The 19,902-nt window shown below is 42.4% G+C and overlaps 1 protein-coding gene across 4 annotated transcripts in view; it reads left to right on the top strand.

The window, feature by feature from the left end:
- MEGF11 (multiple EGF like domains 11) overlaps window positions 1–19,902 on the top strand; it is a 384,734-nt gene that overhangs the window by 297,525 nt on the left and 67,307 nt on the right. For all 4 annotated transcript variants that reach the window (XM_038420566.2, XM_038420568.2, XM_043493760.1 and 1 more), the window contains exons 14-15: window positions 534–636; window positions 19,482–19,628. In XM_038420566.2, coding sequence (XP_038276494.1) covers window positions 534–636; window positions 19,482–19,628 — 250 coding nt within the window. The remainder of the gene's footprint in view (window positions 1–533; window positions 637–19,481; window positions 19,629–19,902) is intronic.

Here is a 19,902-nt window from a genome sequence, read left to right as displayed (position 1 = left end):
ATATACGATAGAACATTTTTGTCATGTTCTAATGGAGGAATCAAGAAAGTAATCTGTAAATAACAGATCACAGGTCTAAGTAGTCAAGTATCATAGAATATCAGGATTGGAAGGGACCTCAGGAGGACATCTAGTCCAACCCCTGCTCAAAGCAGGACCAATCCCCAATTTTTGCCCCGGTCCCTAAATGGCCCCCTCAAGTATTGAACTCACAACCCTGGGTTTAGCAGGCCTATGCTCAAACCACTGAGCTATCTCTCTCCCACAGACTTGTAGACTAGTTACCTTTTGTACTACATGCTATCTGAGCTCTGACCATGTAGTCTGCGTTGTCTCTTGAACATTGTTTTGTGTTTTGAGTTTGTTTTTTTTTCTTTTTAGAAGTGGTAGGCATCATGTTTTTTCACCCAGAAGATTGCATGTTAATTTAAAAAAATGCAACTTAGCATTAAAATGGGCATGATAGATGATTGTGCACATTTAAGGACCAAAATCTGATTACTAAGGCGCTTTTAAATTTATGTTTTTGGAAGGATGGAACATATGGTCTTAATTGCAGTGAACGCTGTGACTGTAGCCATGCAGATGGGTGCGATGCTGTCACTGGTTATTGTTGCTGTCTTGCTGGGTGGACAGGTAAAATTACTAAGCTATTCTGTGTAATATGCACGATTCTGATTCTTTTATCACCTAGTTAGCTCAACTGGCGGTATAATTTAAACAAAATATACAGGAGAGAGATTCTAAGAATTTATGCCAATCAGAAACGCTCATGATGAGGGGATAGGGCAAATGGCTTTGATTAAATTTGTATTCATATTCATTGAAGAAGGCTTCAAATCCTTGAGCCTTTCTGTAAATCCTTTCTGTAAAAAAATTCTTGGTCACGAGGAAGCTGTTTTAGAAACCTGCAAAGTTTTTCTCGTGCAGTTTTCTCTTCTATTGTCCTCTCCAAAGGGAGACATTTGTGGCCTTGTGGATCCTGAGACCTGCATATCCAGGAAAGCAGATAGCAAACACATGGTGCATTACAGTTGTTGCTTCTCCTATGGCAGCGTAGCTCCTCTGAGAATTATATGGCCAGTAGCTGTCTCCTCTGTATTTATACTTTACCCACTAAGCACAGTGCCAAGAACAGTAGGTGTGGAGAGCAAGTTAATGCTGGTTCTGCAATCCATTCTCCTGATTGCATAGAAGGAGCAGAGAGAGGCTTTCCATAAGATCTCAGAGAATGCTAGCCAACCTTGGAGATCCCAAAACACTATCTGAATGAAACTGAGATTCTAGTGCTAAAGAGTCTCTGTGCCCATTGTTGAACTTGGGTCCTTTAATATCGATGTGATTCTAAGATGACAGCAATGAAAATAAACCACAGCTTACACAAAGTCAGCCTTTGCTCCTTTTGAAGCAGGGCAGCAGCAGCGGGAAAACCTATGAGACTTACTTTTAAAAAATGAAAGTTTATCTTCGTGGCTTTGAATGCAAAGTAGCATCATTATCCCTGCTGCCCTAGGATGGCAATAGCAATGGAGATGCATTAACAATGCAGTTGCATTAATGGTAGCTTGCTTGGGGAACACAGCTGCTTTCCTAAAAAATGTGAGCTTTGGAACAGGAGCGGCACTGGATGGTTTGAGCTAAAAGCAGCCAACACATTCAGGATCCTGCAACCCATGTCCTAATTAATGGCATAAGCCTCTGCATCCCTCCTGCTGAGTGGAATGATCAGCACAGCAGCTCACGTTCCTAAGAAGAAAAGCAGACAAAGCCACGTGAAGGGTTTAAAATTTGAAAACAACTTTTATAATGTAAAAATAAAAAGTGCAGTACACTCTTTAAAAACGAGGCTTGTTTTTAAACAGCATACAGGACGTGCATACTTTAGAAACTGGCCTTCCCCAAGCAGATCCGTTGTATAAGCTCACTAACACACTTCGGGGTTTGCATTCCTCGCTCAGGATACCTACGTCTCAGTGGCAGAGAGGCATTCAGGTGTCCTGGTGCCTCTCTGCCATCAGTACATCCATGCATCAGGTTGATTGTGTGTTATTGCTGACTTTTCAATGAGTAATTAGAGGGTATCCCTTCCGAAAGGTTTTTTTGGCCACCATTCCAAAAGAGATGAAATGATCTTATGAAAGTACGGTTAATCCCAGAATTGAGTATAATTTTGGAGGTAAGAAGGAGAAGAGTTTACTATGTTCTAGGCAGGGCCAGCTCCAGGCACCAGTGAAGGAAGCAGGTGCCTGGGGTGGCCAATAGAAAGGGGCAGCACTCCCTGTGTTATTGGGGCAGCACATCCGGGTCTTCGGCAGCAAGTCCTTCATTCCCTCTCTTCCTCTTCGGTGGCAATTCAGCGGCAGCCCAATTGGGTTTTTTTTTTCCTTCGCTGCTTGGAGCGGCAAAAAAGCTGGAGTTGGTTCTAGGATATTTTCTTTGAACACCTCTTTGCATGTAGCATTCCACAAAAAAGTGTTTCTTGTCCTCAACGGCTATTCTATACCTCAGGCCGATATAGCCAAAAGGAAGATTTCCAATAAACATTCTACCCTTGTTCTCACAAACAGAGGCACACTTGCAAATGTACCCCAAACGCAGGCGCAAACCACTCTTGCTAAAAGTAAGGATAGTATCTGCACTACCCCCCTGGCTTTTTTCTTTCACTACTGGATAATATACACACTTGTTACTTGCTACGGTCTAACTGCACCCTGCAAATTCTCCAGGCATGGAACGTCATTGACTTCAGTAACTTCAGGATCATGTTCCAATTAGGGAAGAAAATATTAGGCTAGAATTTCAGCCCCGGTTGAAATTGACATCTAGATGGTAAAGTGACGGATGCAAGAAAAATGCTGATAGACAGAGCCAACATGTATTTTGTCAATTCTGCTTTCAGTGTTTTTCCATTTGGCTTAACACCAAATAAAAAGATAAATTTGACTCATTTGTGTTTGAAAGTATGTAATTTCAGAGACTTGTCAGTTAGATAATTATATATTCACATTGGTGAGAATGTCATCAGAGAAGATTAATCTTATGGTCTGAAGTTGTTGTGAACTGCTCTGTGATGTGTGCTTTACAAACACAATGGGATAAATAATTTGGGATAAAATTTGTGCTTTCCGAGTTTGCTACTAATTAGACATGGCCTGTAAAAGATGAGGAAAGTTCAGGAACATCTGAAGATTTTTATTTTTAAGATTTTTATTATTAGATTATTATTATTATTTTTATTTTTATTTTATATTAAGATTATTATTATTATTTATAAGATTTTTATTCACTCACACCAGGCAGAGAAATTCACATAACTTTCTGATTCTAATGGCCACAAAACTTCATCTGAAAAAGCATATTCTGTATGTTCATGCTACATGTGGGACTCCCATTGATGCCAGTGCTCTATGCAAAGATCAAGGGGAAGATACAGCCCATGTTCTTTAAAGTAGGTTTTCAAGATGTTACTGATATAAACCTTCAGAGACAGATAAGATGATAGGAGCACATAGGAAAGACTGGGTAAGAAAACTCAGGGCCGGGGGGAAAGCCTCATAAGGACTGAGTATACAAGGGTACTTATTAGTAGTCCCCCAACCCACAGTTGTATTATGATGGCACCTATTGAGTCTCAGTTGTGCTGGGCAGTGTACGATGCAAGAGGCAGTCTGTATCCTGCAGAGTATACAGCCTAGATTAAGAGAAGATGCAATCCGTGGTTGTAACAGACAGCGGGGTGGAGGGAGTCAGAAGTATCAGCAATGGAATCACAAAGTTGCATAGACCAGCTGTGTACATAAATAAGCAATTCACCATGTCAGCAACAAGCTGTAAGTGCTCACTCTGGCCCAGATCCTACCTTCAGAGAGATGTACGTTATCGTCCATAGGAGTCCCACACATATGTTCAAGGTAGAACTTGGACCCATGTACAATTTCTCCATGTCTTTATTACTGAAAATTAACCCCTAAAGGACCACTTGGCCTGATACATAACTATCATGTTACTAGTAGCTTGGAGAGGTCTTGGAAGGAGGGCATTTATGATTAGAAGAACAAGAAAAGTTGGCAAAGGGCTCTCAGATGGCAGAAGCCAAGTGAGATGTGTTCAGCCTGGGCCAGAATCAGATCCCAGACATGTGCACATGCTGCTGAATTTTGCTCCATGTGGAGGAAGTGGTAAATGTTATAAGAAATAAGATCTCAATCCTGTAGGGAATTGAGTGCCCATGGCCCAGAATCAACAATGCATTTAAGCACCTGCTTAACTTTAAGCACTTGAGTAATCTCATTGAAATTAAAGTAAAGCACATGCTTGAGTTCATTGCTAGACAGGAGAGCCAGAGGGTTCAGCACTTGGCAAGACTGAGCCTGAAATGAGCAAACTCGGAACTTTTTAAAGATTCACAAAGGTCTCTCTTGTTCTAAGATCGATTGTGTATTTCAGCACCCATCACTTCGTATTTTCTTTCTCATGGTGCACCTCCAGCTAACCGTGGGCATCGGCCTTAGACCTGCCAACATGGTAGTCATTTGGAAGATGGTTTTTCCTTGCACATTCAGGTTAAAATGAAAGCCCTCAAACATGGACTGCTTTAATGTTACTTGTAGTGGGTTAATTTGGGATGTCATGCACATTGAGTTCCTTGTGAGATAGTAAACGCTGTCATGTGAGATACTGAACGCTGGAGGATAAGTGTATGCTGGAATATTTGCTGGTTTGAAGCAGCGTGCAAGCAAACAGGGCAAAGAGAATCAAGAGTCCCAGATCACCTGGTGAAAGCCAGGGGCACTCAAGCTCTGTGCTCTAGACATAAGTTCAGACCAGGATCCTCTTGGGTTTTGTAACTAGAAATTAGAAATAATGGTCTCATTTGCCTTGGTGGCCCAGCCCAGAGTGAGCTTTGGTAGATGTTGTCAGTGAAGTAGGCATAATGTCAGCAGCAGGTCCCAGGAAGTACAGCTACTTTGCCACACTTGTAAAAGGGAGGTGCTGCAGGAGCTCCTCTCTGAGCCCTGCCTGCTTGGTCCTCCTGTCCTTTGTTGTGGCTAGTGGTGTGAGCCAGGAATAGGCCTTGCACATAGAAAAGCTCAAGGGCTACAACTGGGCCCAACTCTTGCACAGCGGCACAAGAGTGGGGAAGCTTCTTGCATCTACCCCCTCCGTCATGCAGGAGATGAGCCCAATCTGGCCCAGTGAGCTTGGTGTTTGCAGCTCAGTTCTGCATAGGCAATGACCTCATCACAGATGCCAGTATCCAGTTATCATGAATTGGCCCCTTTGTTGGTAGTCTCAGTAGAAAGGCCAAGGGCTGAATTAGTCATGGACATGGATCTGTTCTCTCACCACTCCAGGTGGCACCTCTAAAGCTGGACAGGAGTGCCGATTCATTAACCAGAAACTCAAACAAATTTTGGAAAAAAATTGAAATGGTTCCATTTCAACATTTTTGAATTGACAAGTTTGGGGTTTTTAAGTCAAAATGACTTGTCCTTTTGAAATGTTAGTAAATTTAGATTAACAGGAAAAAAAAGGGCTGAAATCAAATCAAAACATTTTCATGGACCTAAACTGAAAATATTTGTGAGGTTTGCGAAAATTTCTGAGAGTTCAACTCTTCATCCTGATTCGGGATGGGAAAAATTTTCAAATCTTGAAAATTTCTCCTGGGATGGGAAAAACCCTCCGTGCCAGGACAGAGGGACATGAGCAGGACTGTGCACGGAACCATGCACTGCCAAAGCTGTGCAGCAACTCCAAAATCAAAATTCCAGCACCTTTCACAATTGCACACCACGTTGACACACACAGCTAAACAAAGCCATCGGTCTGTGCTGACACACACAACGTGTCTAATTCCTCTCTGCTCTGACTCCGAATGTTCTGCCTAACCCTTCGAGTTAACTGTGATGGTGTAGAGTTTGCTATCCTTTTTGATATTGCAGTGGGTTTAAATAACAAGATATAGATAGCGGGGAAATTTTCAGATCCTTTAAAAGTTAAGGTCAGCACAATCCTGGTTATCTGAATTCCTTGAATCTGAAATGCTCTAATCTGAATCCCAGTTATGTCTTATTTTCTCTCTCTCTGATTTTTATAGAAAGCCAATAATATCTAGACTCTCCCAATGCGAATAGTTTAGTTTAGCCAGTAACTCCTCTGATTATTCAAATGATTTTGATGTCCCCAAAACATGTAGAATAAATGGGGTTGTACTGTAAACATAAGATGGAAAATACTCAACAGTGTGGCTAATTATAAACTCCACTGGGAAGAATCAGCAGGTTTTTTTTAATACAAGAGCCCGTGATTGTTTACCTTCAATTAATCAGGACTGCAAACACAGACCGGGAAATGATTGGGCTGTTGAGAAAAAGGTATCCCATTATTTCACTGGTGCTTTTAAACAATTCAGTTTGTTCGTGATTCACAAGATTAAGTTGCATCTCTGACCTAACAAATACAAAGTCACAATATGAATTTACTGTCATCCATAATCTTAATCACTTTCATAAATCGCTTGCCATATAAAGCCCAATTGTCTCTTATTTCATCCAAAAATATGGTACAGTGGGTGTGGTAGTCTCAATTGTAGGGATTTCCTCATGTGGTTGTATAAATGAGCTAATGGGGTCAGGAAACGTAGGTTGGTCACAGATAAGGTTAGCTTTGAGGAATGAGACTTTGCCTTGGAGAGAATTTGCAGGCTGCAAGCGACATCTGCACTGTCACTCAAATACAGAAGCATGTTTCTTCTTTCCTGTGGGCATATTAATTCAGTAAAACTGATAAGCCTTTTACTCAAGGGAAGGCCTTTTTGAATTTTAAAGAAACAGTGTCCACTTTGACAGTGAGCTCTGAGGTATTTTTAGCTTCTCTCTATTAGGGCTCTTTGTGAGAAGATGATACACTTTGCAAGGAAGGAGGAAAGAGAGAGACTTTCCATTAAAAAAAATATATATATAAAATGCCATAGAAATGAATGTTTATTTTAACATGATACGTCCCCTATTTGTTGCAATATTTGGTTTATAATATCAGGGTCAGATTTTTGCTCTCAGTTAAAGAGGTGTAAACTGGAATAATTCTCTTGTCATCAGTGGAGATACTCCAGGTTTACACTTGCATAACTGACAGTAGACTCTGGCCCTATGCATTTAAAACGAGGAGAAAATCTAGAAGTAGCGCATTTTAAAGTAACTACAATAGGTTTTTAAGTAGTTTGGTACATATTGTTTCAGGAACACTTAAATCTATTCCTCTACCATAGTTGCTAGTTCTCTGCAATATTGCTTTGCCCAGTGTTCACAGAGAGGAAAGCGTAGCAAAGCTTGTGACAAAACTGCGTTGATATGTCACATCGACTATTAATTAAAAACTTGTTTAATCTACGACATAGTCGCCTGCCCTCAGAGCACCCATTGTGGGTAAGTTTACTGGGTGAAGGATTTACAGTAAAGCACACGTGGTGAGCTTCATGATCCGCAGAGAAAGTGACAAATAAGTATCTTGTCTTGGACCTCACTCAGCATCAACTCGGGTTTGATTAACCGCGAAGGCAATGGAGCCATCTGAACCAGTTTCATACTGGACATGGAATTTGTGCCGCAGAGGAATTTCAGTGGCGTTCGAGACAGGCTACTCTGTTGGTGTGAGCACCACAAACCATGACACAAATTGTTGAGGACTGCAAACTAACTCCACTTCCTGGAAGTCCTCATGCCTTGAACATTGCTGTGGTTTGGCTTGACCGGATTGCTTATACCAAATACATAAATAGTAGGCTGATACACAGCACTTCAAAGTGCATTATGTTGTGATACAAATAAGCCTTTTTCTTTTAATCAGACTTTCACACTTTCTTGATTTGTGATACTAAGCATAAAATATTAGAAAGAAGCAACAGCAAATTCCTATTAAACATGCAATTTCTAGATGTCTAACATTTTACAAGTCATATTTTAAACTTTATCATTCTTGGCACTCTTATCCCAGATTTTTAAATTAATAATTTATTTTTGTGATTATTCTGTATCCTTATATTAGATTTAAACAGATGGGAAAACTAGAAATTTCAGGAGTCATTTTATTCTCTCCCTCCTCTGGCCTGTGCTTTTCAAATGTAAAAATCATTTCCATCTGAAAAGGTGTATGTGGTTATTCTCTGGGTTTCCACAAGTGCCCTTCAGTCTATAAATGTAACATAGGCCTATTAGAAATTAGCTTTAATTTTTCATTGACTTAATTTCAAGTGAGTTGATAAGATTTTAATGTCATTCTATGCTTAAACATTATCTCTTTGATGGGACCCTTTAAGTATGGTTCCTGCTGATATAAGGCAGATTTTCAAAAATATGAATTATGAAGTTATATCAAAGACTTCATTGATGTCCCGCTATTAATTATGGTAGTGGCATTCCTTGACCGATATCTAGGGGGACCCAGAGTCTCGTCTTAAGCCAAATCTGAACCAAAGTTAGGGCACAATCCAGTTTTCATACCTCAGTGGGAGCAAGATCCAAGTACAAGAAGATGGTGTATATTGACTGCAATGAGCCTACACTTGTGCTCAAAGGTAAGCAGTGAAGGATCAGGGCCGTAAATAGGGAAAGTATGAACATAATTTAGTACAATTTTAATTCCTTTTGGTTTCATATGTAGTCAGTGTCTTATCTGGTGTACGTAGATGTAGCTCCATTGGTTTCATTGGAACTATGCTGACTTTAACGCAGCCGAGGGTTTGGCCAAAAAGTTGAACTTGGTGCTAGATATGTGCAGCTATTTTCACTTAACAAACACAGATGCATGTTAAATACAAGCTTGAATACATGTATGGTAAGTTATTCTGTAAGTAGATCTGCATGAATAATAGTGAAAATCAGTTATGAACTGTATAGGGGCCTTAAATACTGAGCGTCAGAGCGCTGTGTTTTGGAAGGAAGGAAGGAAGGAATGGAAACAATTTGAAAAACGAACAGGCTGAAAATTTCCCTGTACGTTTTTGATGAAGAACTTTGAAAAATGTAAAATATCTGTTTTCTACCCCCAAAAAAGAGAAAAGATTGAAATTCACTAAACATTATTCAGTATAAATCATTTCCCCAGCTCTACTAGTAGCCTGAGATCCTGCCAACGATCTTCCCAGGTCATGAGTTATTGTAGGGATTAATCAATAAAAGGACTGGACAACCGTTTAAATTTCTACTTTTAAAAAGCCCCTCCCTTGCCAGCTGATGTCTCTTGGTTCTGCCCCCATTTCATTCCTGCTGCTCCCTGGCCAGGAATCATGTCAAGAGTATGGGTGAAGTAGAAAGGAAGGGTACTGAAAGGAATGGGCTGAAATTGACTCCGCCCAGAACCCCCCTCCCCTCATCATCCTTTCTCTCTGGTGGCCATAATCTCTCCCTCCTCCCTAGTGATCCCCAGAGAGTATTTCATAATCCTGGAAACTGGCCAATCCTTAAGGCAGAAAGCATTCTGGATTGTCCCGTTTCCTGGGGGTTAAAGCTGTTGCCTAAACAAAAAAACATGAAAAGTTTTTAATTGTAAAGATTCTCTGGTTTCCATGCTTTATGTCTGAACTGTTCTATAGATAAATGAAAATGGTGGTCAGAGTGGTACTCCATAGAGGTGCAGTAGGCTGTAAATGTAATACATTCAGAAAAACACTTAAAGTAATGGGTGTTTATATCCCCCATGCATTGATGAGAGAAACAACAATTTAATCTTTCACTGGCTGCTGGAGCAAACCTTGTACTTCATCATTTAGTGCCAGGCTATGGAGCTATCGCTCTGACTGATGAGCTGTAACTCACATGAGTAGCCCCATTGACTTCAGTGGGGCGACTCACCTGAGTAAATGCTCAGCAGCATGAGTGTCGGTTCCACAACTTAGTGCTTAGGATGGCTTCTTGGCTAGAATTGCTCTTTGAAGACTCACAAAGAATGTGACAGCTGTTTCCTCGGCAGAATAGTTTCACTGTGTAAAAAAACAAAAATCGTTTCTACTTTGCAGACTTCACGAGCACAAGTGGTTGTCAATTGCTAGTGTTTTTCTTTAACTTTAAGGGAGATCCCGTTTTATTTATTTCTATTTGCTGCTTTTCACAAACAGAATTTTCTGGTTCTCCGGTGTTCCAGTAGCTGAATGATTTTGTCCTTTAGAATTTTACTCTGGTGTTTCTGATTGGATCTGAGTCAGCCACCCAAAGCAAGTCTAGAAACTGGAATAACAGAGAGATGTGGGAAAAAAAGGAAAGCCTCAAGAATTCTTTACGCCATCCTGTTTATGTGCTACCATAATCCCTTCTGAATGGATGGTACTGCGCTAATCAGACACAGTTCTGTCTAGTGTTCTTATTGAATTTTCCTTTACCTAATGCAGACTGAAGCAACAACATATTCCATACATAGCAAAGCATGCCGATCCAATCTGTAATATAAAACAGATTTAAGCAGATGTTATAGATAAGACAAGAGTATAGCAGTATTAAATGAACAATGGGAGGAGAAGAGGGAAGGATAAAGAGATTATTATAGATCATCTGAGACATTTGCTTTTATTGTTGTTTATCAGAAAATTAGCATTCCCTGATTTTGGTGAAACCCTTTTCTGTTCTGATCTTGATGGCATCTACTTGTAAGTTAAACACATTGGGCTAATTGCACACTGACTTCCCTTTGCTGTCCCACTGAAGCCAAGGGGATGGCAAAAAGCATAACTCAGTCATTGCAGAACTTCACATGCCAAGCTATTGAGCAAACATGAGCACCTTTGCTTAGGTGCCTGGTTCTACAGTTAGCAGCAAACCTAGACACTGAGGCCCAGATTTTTAAATGTATGTGGGTGTTGGTCCGCTTAGCCTTGCAACATCCAGCTGACTTAGGAGCCTAAGTCTCATTTCCAAAAGCAACTTGAAAGTCGGTGGGCTGTAGGCTTCTAAATCAATTGGGTGTTGCAACACTGAGTGGAGCAATGCCTAGATACCTTTAAAAATCTGGGTCTAAGGGCCTGTTTCAAAGTCCACTGAAGTCAGTAGGAGAGTTCCAGTTCAGTGGGCTTCATTGGGTGAGGACTTAGACTGGGTATTTGGGTGCCTGAGTGCCCAAGACAGCTCCCTGATGTGAAACTGGGTGCCAGCTATTGGGGCACACGGCTGCTTCCTAAGCATGGTGCAGCAAGCAGGTTGCCCCGCATGGTAAAGATGGGAGGGACTGCATCTTGTGAAGGCACATTTCCCACTGGCTCAAGCCACACAAGGCGCTATCTGGCCCGAAGTCAGCAGATAAATACATGTCTAAAGCAGTCTTTCAGCCTGTGGTCATTAGAACATCTACCAGTCTTTTAAAGTGGGTATTACTGGGGTTTCAAGGTGTGTCAACAAACTAACATTAAGAATTTTACTGATGGAAATAAAGGTCAGCAGGCAACCCAGAAAGTCAGGTATGAAACACCAAACTTCAGGCCTCCACTGTATTTCCTGCACAAATTTGATGCCTGTTTGTTCATAGAAAAGCAGTTCTTTCCAAAGCTATTTAAATGCCAAGAATGAGAGATTATTATGACATCATATCATACTGAGAGACAGGTGGAAGAGAGTGAAATGTTTGTGTTGGATCCAAAATGTCTATGGAAATCACGCCTGTCATTGCTAATTCACGTTGCATCTGTCTCTGGATTGTGATTATTGAAAAAAAGTTGAAGACCTCATTCAGAGAAATAATTACAGTTGTACATCAATAGATATATAGTTAAAGTACATAGGAAAAAACCTACTTCCTATAATTTATCATCCCTGGAAAATAATTACTCTGTGCAGTACATGGATCCTGCTGCAGAAGCTAATGTCAAGTCGATAGATTTGCAAAAACAGGATACTAGCTCTCATTTATTCTCTCCACTTTTTCTTCCCTCCTTGTTCGTCTGGAGGCAAGGTAAAAAAACAAAAACAAAACAAAACATCAGCAGGCTTCTTTACGAGCGAAAGATACAACCACTGAGCATGAGCAGTCTGGAGTGAGAGAGAGAATTCTGCTTCTGTCCAGCTCTAGATAAATTCCACCCACCAAAACCCTTCAGGAAGATCCAGCTACAAGAGGCACTCAAAGGCTAAGACTTCCATTGGCTCAGAGGGCATGATGTCCTGGCCAGCACAGGAAGCATTATGTAAATTAACCCTTCTTTCGATGCCATGAACACCAGTTCCCCTCTGCTGTTCTTTCTCCCCCGTCCTTGTTCCTTTTGCTGATGGTGGGTGGAATTTTCATGGCTCAATTCCTAATCTCTAATACTGGCTGGTGTAATCAATGTACCTCCACTGAATTTCAGATACAGATATACACAGCTGAGATTCTGACCCCCTGAACTATTTTTGAAACAGGCATAAGAATCCTCTTTAACATTCACTAACCACCACCACTCCAAAGGGAGAGAGAGGCTCCATTGCTCTCCATACGCCTCCTTTTGGTGTTTTCTCAGACATGTTTTCTTTTCCTTGGCCATATACCTGTGCCAGACAGTCATAGATTCATAGATACTAAGGTCAGAAGGGACCATTCTGATCATCTAGTCCGACCTCCTGCACAACGAGGCCACAGAATCTCACCCACCCACTCCTACGAAAAACCTCACCTATGTCTGAGCTATTGAAGTCCTCAAATCGTGGTTTAAAGACTTCAAGGAGCAGAGAAGCCTCCCTCAAGTCACCCATGCCCCATGCTACAGAGGAAGGCGAAAAACCTCCAGAGCCTCTTCCAATCTGCCGTGGAGGAAAATTCCTTCCCGACCCCAAATATGGCCATCAGCTAAACCCTGAGCATATGGGCAAGATTCACCAGCCAGATACTACAGAAAATTCTTTCCTGGGTAACTCAGATCCCACCCATCTAATATCCCATCACAGGGGATTAGGCCTATTTACCCTGAATATTTAAAGATCAATTAATTACCAAAATCCCATTATCCCATCATAACATCTCCTCCATAAACTTATCAAGTAGAATCTTAAAGCCAGATAGATCTTTTGCCCCCACTGCTTCCCTTGGAAGGCTATTCCAAAACTTCACTCCTCTGATGGTTAGAAATCTTTGTCTAATTTCAAGTCTAAACTTCCTGGTGGCCAATTTATACCCATTTGTTCTTGTGTCCACTTTGGTGCTGAGCTTAAATAATTCCTCTCCCTCTCCTGTATTTATCCCTCTGATATATTTATAGAGAGCAATCATATCTCCCCTCAACCTTCTTTTAGTTAGGCTAAACAAGCCAAGCTCCTTAAGTCTCCTTTCATAAGACAAGTTTTCCATTCCTCGGATCATCCTAGTAGCCCTTCTCTGTACCTGCTCCAGTTTGAATTCATCCTTTTTAAACATGGGAGACCAGAACTGCACACAGTATTCCAGGTGAGGTCTCACCAGTGCCTTGTATAATGGTACTAAAACCTCCTTATCCCTACTGGAAATGCCTCTCCTGATGCATCCCAAAACCGCATTAGCTTTTTTCACAGCCGTATCACATTGGCAGCTTATAGTCATCCTATGATCAACCAATACTCCAAGGTCCTTCTCCTCTTCCGTTACTTCTAATTGATGCGTCCCCAGCTTATAACCAAAATTCTTGTTATTAATCCCTAAATGCATAACCTTACACTTCTCACTATTAAATTTAATTCCCCCTTGTGCTTCTCCGAGACACTTGGCACTGACGCTCCCCGGCACTGAAGACAGTAGGGTCCATGCGGCACCACTTCCACTCCCGGTGTGCGTAAGCGCCACAGCAAAGTGCACAGGGGGCACTCTCCTGCGCCCAAAGTAACTGGGCCGGATGCCATGCCTAGAGTGCGTCAGACCCAGGAGCACCCGGTGCCAATTTTACAGAAGCCGGCACTGTCAACTTTGGCCCCACAAGGGGGACTGTTGAGTCCAGGGCCATTCGACTCTCCTGATCAAGAGTACCAGCTGGAGGAATTGGAACTTCCCTCTACCCTGGACACTTTTGAGGCTGTGAGGGATCTGATTGCCATGACGGCTTCTCAGTCCCCAGCTGGCAGGCACAGGCCTCTGGCACTGCAGCGAATGGCACCGTCCAGAGGCAACCCTGGCAGGATGAGGCGCTCACCATCCCCGAGGTGCCGCTCTCCGCGGCACCAGTCCCCACGGCACCACTCTCCGCCGCCGCCATTGCGACACTGCTCCCTCACACCGGCCTGGAGATGGGGGTCCCCAGTACCAGATGAGCGGCACCGCTCCCCAGCACAGTGCCACTCGGCTCCATCATAGCCACTGAGGTCTAGGTCCAGGTCATCGGACTCAGAGGCTGACTCCTGCTATTCAAGGTGCAGCCGCTACCGTTTGGACAGGCATAGGCAGCACACTAATATAGTGCCGTGGCAACTGCCTGCAAAATGGCCCTTTTGGACTCCTGGGCCTACCACCAGGCCCAGGGCTCTTTCTTCAGGGGCCTGCAATCGGGGGCCTCTGAGTGATGCGCGCCCCCGCCAGCCAGGGACCGTCTACTCCTTGGGGTTCCGAGACCACATCGGCTTGCGGTGCTCTGCAGGATCCAGCTTCTGCACCTGTGCCGGGCACAGAGACTGCAGTCAACACCGAGAGCCACGGGGCCGATTGGAACGACAACAGGGAGCCGGAATGCCAGGCGGGCACGGAGCCGCCTCTGGCTTTGTCATCCTCGTCATCTGACGAAGCAGTGATAGGATCTTCTGCCTCTGGACCACCCCACCTGTCGATAGCAGGGCTCATCAGGACCTGCTACACAGGATCACCTGCAATATGGAGGAGGTGGTTGAGCCTGAGGACCCCATGGTTGACACCGGCACTAGCGGCGCATTCCACAAGGGTGCAGGCCTCCTCGGTGGCGTTCCTAGCCCTGGTCCCAATTCAAGAAATCTGCAGGGTAGCAACATGGCCCTTGGTTCATACATTCACCTCTCATTACGCCATTACCCAGCATGGCAGAGACGATCGTAGCATTCGGCAGAGTGGTGCTCCAGGTCAGCGATTTCATAATTCCAACCCCACCGCCTAGGTAAGGAGTCACCTATTTAGAATCCATATGAGCAAGTACTCAAAGAAGAAAAAACGGTTACTTACCTTCTCGTAACTGTTGTTTGTATAGATGTGTTGCTCATTCTCCATTCCAAACCCACTCACCTCTTCTCTGTCGGAGTAGCTGGCAAGAAGGAACTGAGGATGTGCCAGGTCGGCAGGGTGCTGCTAGGGGAAAAACTTTCCGGCAACTGTGCACGCGGCACACACACACCTAGTTGGAATGGATAATGAGCAACACATATTGAAGAACAACACTTATGAGAAGGTGAGTAACCATTTTTTCTTTTTCATGAGCACGAGTCCCAGCTTTTCAGTGAAAGTTCCTTTCGCAGAGGAAGCATTGGCACCAGAGGGTTAATGCTGAATTCGTGCTATGGTTAAAGGCACTAACCGTTCCCTTTTTGAGACTTGGGTTCAAATTCTCACAATTTCAGAGAGTGAGATTAACTCATTGCGCTGCCTAAGGAGTATGTTCCCCATCTCACCCATGCCTGGGCTCACGATGGGCCAAACACTGATGAAATGCAAATCAGCAGGTGTTTTGCCAGTTAGAATTAAGGTGCCCTGTCGGAACCCTGGGGGGAGACTGCGTAGCACGTAACCACCCTGGGGCTGCTTCATATGAGGGCAGTCTTGCTTGCCTTTTATGCTAAGAATAAATTCTTTCCGGATGCCCTTTTAAAATAATAGAAACTAAAAATCAGCATTTCACACCCTTGGTTCCATGTCTATTGAGAAGGGTTTGTTTATTGAGTGTAAACGATTATGCAAGGCTCTCTGTACCACTTAGGCCATGTGGTGTATGTGTTTGGGGCTAGCCACTGGGAGAGTGGCCATACAAGACCACAAATACAATGAGCCAGCTCAAATGCAACCATGGCAACAGGCATTGGGATCATTGACTATGCAGGTCCAGTGACCCTAAACACTCTCATACCTCAATGGCATAGAGGGGACAGTGGCCAGTACTCCATTTTGCAAGCTGGTTTAAGGACTGAGATCAAGAATCTTGCCTTGGCCCCCAGCACCTGAGTCTTTTGCTCACATACTCTGGCTTTATGTAAGTGACCATGAATTTCACTCAGTATCTATCCCCAAATCATTGTTTGAGAAGGTCTTGGTGTGCTACCAGGGAAGAGTGATTTTATTCTCACATCAGCAATTTCAACAAGAACCTGGTGCAGTAAGCCATTTCCCACCGTTCAGGAAATGGGGTTTATGAGTGGAACTGCCTCCTGCAGCTTTGCAAATGTATTCTTATGGTAGTTGTCTTCCTAATTTGTGCATAACGCATGTGAAATGCAGCATTTGTTCATAAATCACGAACCTTTGGTTGTAGGTTGAAATTATGCTGAAATGTGTGAAATTCAGCATTTTTTTAAATATTTCTGGGAATTACATATTGAACACTAATTGCTTATCAAAAAGGTTCATCTGCAAATTTCTAAGTAAAGATTAAAGTTTTACATTAAGGAAGCTTCATGCTCCAGTAACTCTGATTGTAAAGTAGCAGGGCATGATATACTCAACCCTAATCTATTGTCAAATTAGGGAAATGTAAACTAAGGTGCTTCTTCAGCAAAATTCCATACAATGCACATACCCAGGTGCAAATTTAACTACTTGTTTTCACTTGCAATGCAAGGTGGGTGTTATTTTTGAGCCTCAAAAAGAGAAGTCTTCCAGAAGAATTAATTTAGAAATAATACAAGGGGGGTTCTGTTAAAAGGTATTGCAGCATCTTTTCAGTGGTCTTTTGAATATTAATAAATAAGAGGTGTAATGTGCGGGATTTGTCTTCTACAAAGGGTGGTTTTTTCCCCCCTTCTACATTTTGTTAGAACAATTAGCCTCACAATAACTCATTGCCTCAGTTAGGAAGGAGAAGACATCCCTCATCATTCATTACTTACACAGAGTCTTTTCTGCCGCAAAGAACATCTACGGCATTCTAATTCAGCTGCTTTTAAAGGAGAGGAGTCAATGTCATTCTTTTTCAAACTTTGGGAAAAGAGACCAGAAATAATGCTGCTTAATTGTCTCCATTTATAAATAGCCCCTCCACAGGAGGGGAATTGTGTTGTTAATACGGCAGTCAGGAGGAAAAGGCACCATCCTTCTAAAATGTATGTCTTGGGTTTAATTCTGGGAGCTCAAATGGGGGCATTTAAAAGTATAAATAATAAGCATGTATAGTGTGTGTAAATATAAAATGTATTCTTTATTTTATTAAGCTATTTATACTACATTATATACTTACTCCTCTTTCTCTCTCTCTCTCTCTCTCTCTCTCTCACCTAAACAAGCAAAAAGATTTCTTTTATTTCAGAGATATGTTTGTTATGATGGCAGCTTTCCCTGGTATTACTTAGCTCACATAAATTCCCCTGTTCTTCTAGTCCCTTGTCTTTATATTGAATCCTTTTTGTTTGGGTTTGTGTATTGAAATGTTAAGAGTGGGAGTTTTTACTATGGGTTTTCTTGAATCTTAATTTGTTTTGGTGGTTTTTTTTTTAAGTTGTACAGCCTTGATTGTGGCTCTTTAAATAAAGCTCTGAGTATGTATTATTAGAAATCCCTTTTTAAACTGAACTTTTAACTTTCCAACCCTCCTGGCCTTAGTTAAGATTTTCAAGGAAGGTTCCTCATAATCATGTGATTAATCTTCAGAAACAGGAAATTTTGGCTCTGTGCTATTTCTCAGTGTATTTACTTCAGAGATTTATAAATGGAACTTGAAACTGCACTGTAAGTGTGTTTATAATTACTTTTAGCTGATTTAATAATCCTCAACATTTGGTGACGGTACAGATTACAACTTCACAAATACAGTATGTTACCTGTAGCATCCAGATGAAGATATCAGAGGTGTAGGAAATTACTTGGGATTGTATTTCTCCTTAGTAGTGCATTAATCCAGCCTCTGGCTAAGGCTGGATCTTTCAGCATCTTTGTCTGCATTTATCCCATTATGCAGTGGAAACATGTGCATGAATGATAAAGAACTTCTTCATGTTGAAAACGTCGCTGGGCCACATGTACACCATCAAATCTTGGTGCAGCAGTTGTAAAGCACCTGGTGTGGTAATGCTGTTAGGAGAATTTTTAAGCCCATAGATATTTTTATATCGATATCTACAATGTGCCAAAGCTAATACCACTTCCTGCTGCTGGCAGCTCTTTGTCTCAGCTCCCGATCTAGCAACCTTTTACTCACCTGAGGAGCATTTAATCATGCAGGTAGTTCTGTTGATTTCAGTAATGGGTCCAAGTTGATCTCAGTGGGCCTACTTGCATGAATAAGGGCTCCTCGTGTGGGTAAGGGTTTGCAGGGACAGTCCTTAGTTAGTTTGATTCAGGTATCTACAGAGACCTAGCACAAGCTTGTATTTAAATGTCACCAGTGAAAACAATTCTAGAGAAATGCAGCTTTTAAGTCCCCTGGCAGGGTTTTTCTGCACCTTTGAAGCTTGGATTATCATAAGAATAAATGTCAAACAATTTCCTTGGGAGTAATTTGAGGCTGAACTTGCACTTGTTTACATGTCAAATTGTGTGCCGACAGACTCCTGCCCACATATTGTTGCTTGCGGGATCAGGATATTAACATACAAACCCTCTGCTGAAAACACAGCAAGCTCTGGGGTGAAATATGGCAATGGTGCAATAACACAGACACTATACAGCGGTTTAGGACAGAAAACGACAAATATACCGAATATAATTGAATCTAAGTAGAGTGGGGAATTTTAGAACTAAAGTATTTTCATGGTGTTCTGATTAGTTTTTCTTTTTCAATCTTCTATTTCACAGCAATGGTTTTGTGACCAGATTTCAACTGACTCGTTATTTCAAGACCTATTATTTGAGACACTTGGTGATCTTTAAAAATTGTTAGTCCTTGATCCCACCGAAGATGATTAAGGTATGTCTACGCTGCAGCTGGGAGTGAGGCTCCAGCTTGGACAGACAGACTTGCCCTAAGCGGACCTCGAACTAACATGCTAAAAATATCAATGTGGATGGGTGTTGTATCTTGGGTTGCAACTCGGGCTCTCCAGAGAGCCCAGGCTGCCCCATCCACGCTGCTATTTTTAGTGTTCTTGCTCAAGCTCTGCTAGTATGAATCTGTCTACCTGGGCTGGGTGGCTTGCTCCAGCTGCAGTGTAGATACACCCATAGGGCTCAATCCTGCATGGCATTGAGCCTGTGCCGGAGGCCTTCAGCAACTTGCAGGATTCACCGTTGTGCATTTTGAACCTTCAACCTATCAGGCAGGTAGCAGAATAGTTATTTTCTAGCCAGGCTCCTTTGCTTGCTCTAATGCCCTATAAGTTAACAGCCTACCCAAGCATCTGTTTTATCAGTGAACGGAACAAGCTCTGCGGAAAGCTAATGTGTGCATTTGCATTCTGTAGGGATCCATTGTGATAACGTATGCGCACAGGGCCGCTGGGGACCAAACTGCTCCATCTCTTGTCACTGTGAGAACGGGGGATCCTGTTCGCCGGAGGATGGGACTTGCGAGTGTGCGCCAGGATATAGAGGACTCATGTGCCAGAGAAGTAAGGCTTATCATTTCTGCGGTGGGAGAGGCACTTCTGGAGTGAAACAAAGCTAAAGAGGAAGAAAGAGAGGCCCAGAAAAGGCTCTGTGATAATGAGGGAAAGAGATCTCATACCAGTGTGCTCCTGCCTCATGTATCCATTTGCCCATTAGGGTCTGCCCAGGCACAAGAATGATTGTAGCATGGTAATTCAGTTCCTGGAGGGTGGAACTCTCAAGAGAATACCAGGTTTTGCATTATTTTGGCTCCAAAAATGGGTCTAGAGAATAAAA

Source organism: Dermochelys coriacea, chromosome 10, assembly GCF_009764565.3.
Source record: "Dermochelys coriacea isolate rDerCor1 chromosome 10, rDerCor1.pri.v4, whole genome shotgun sequence".
Lineage (NCBI taxonomy): Eukaryota > Metazoa > Chordata > Testudines > Dermochelyidae > Dermochelys > Dermochelys coriacea.
This window is presented reverse-complemented; position numbering and strand designations above follow the sequence as displayed.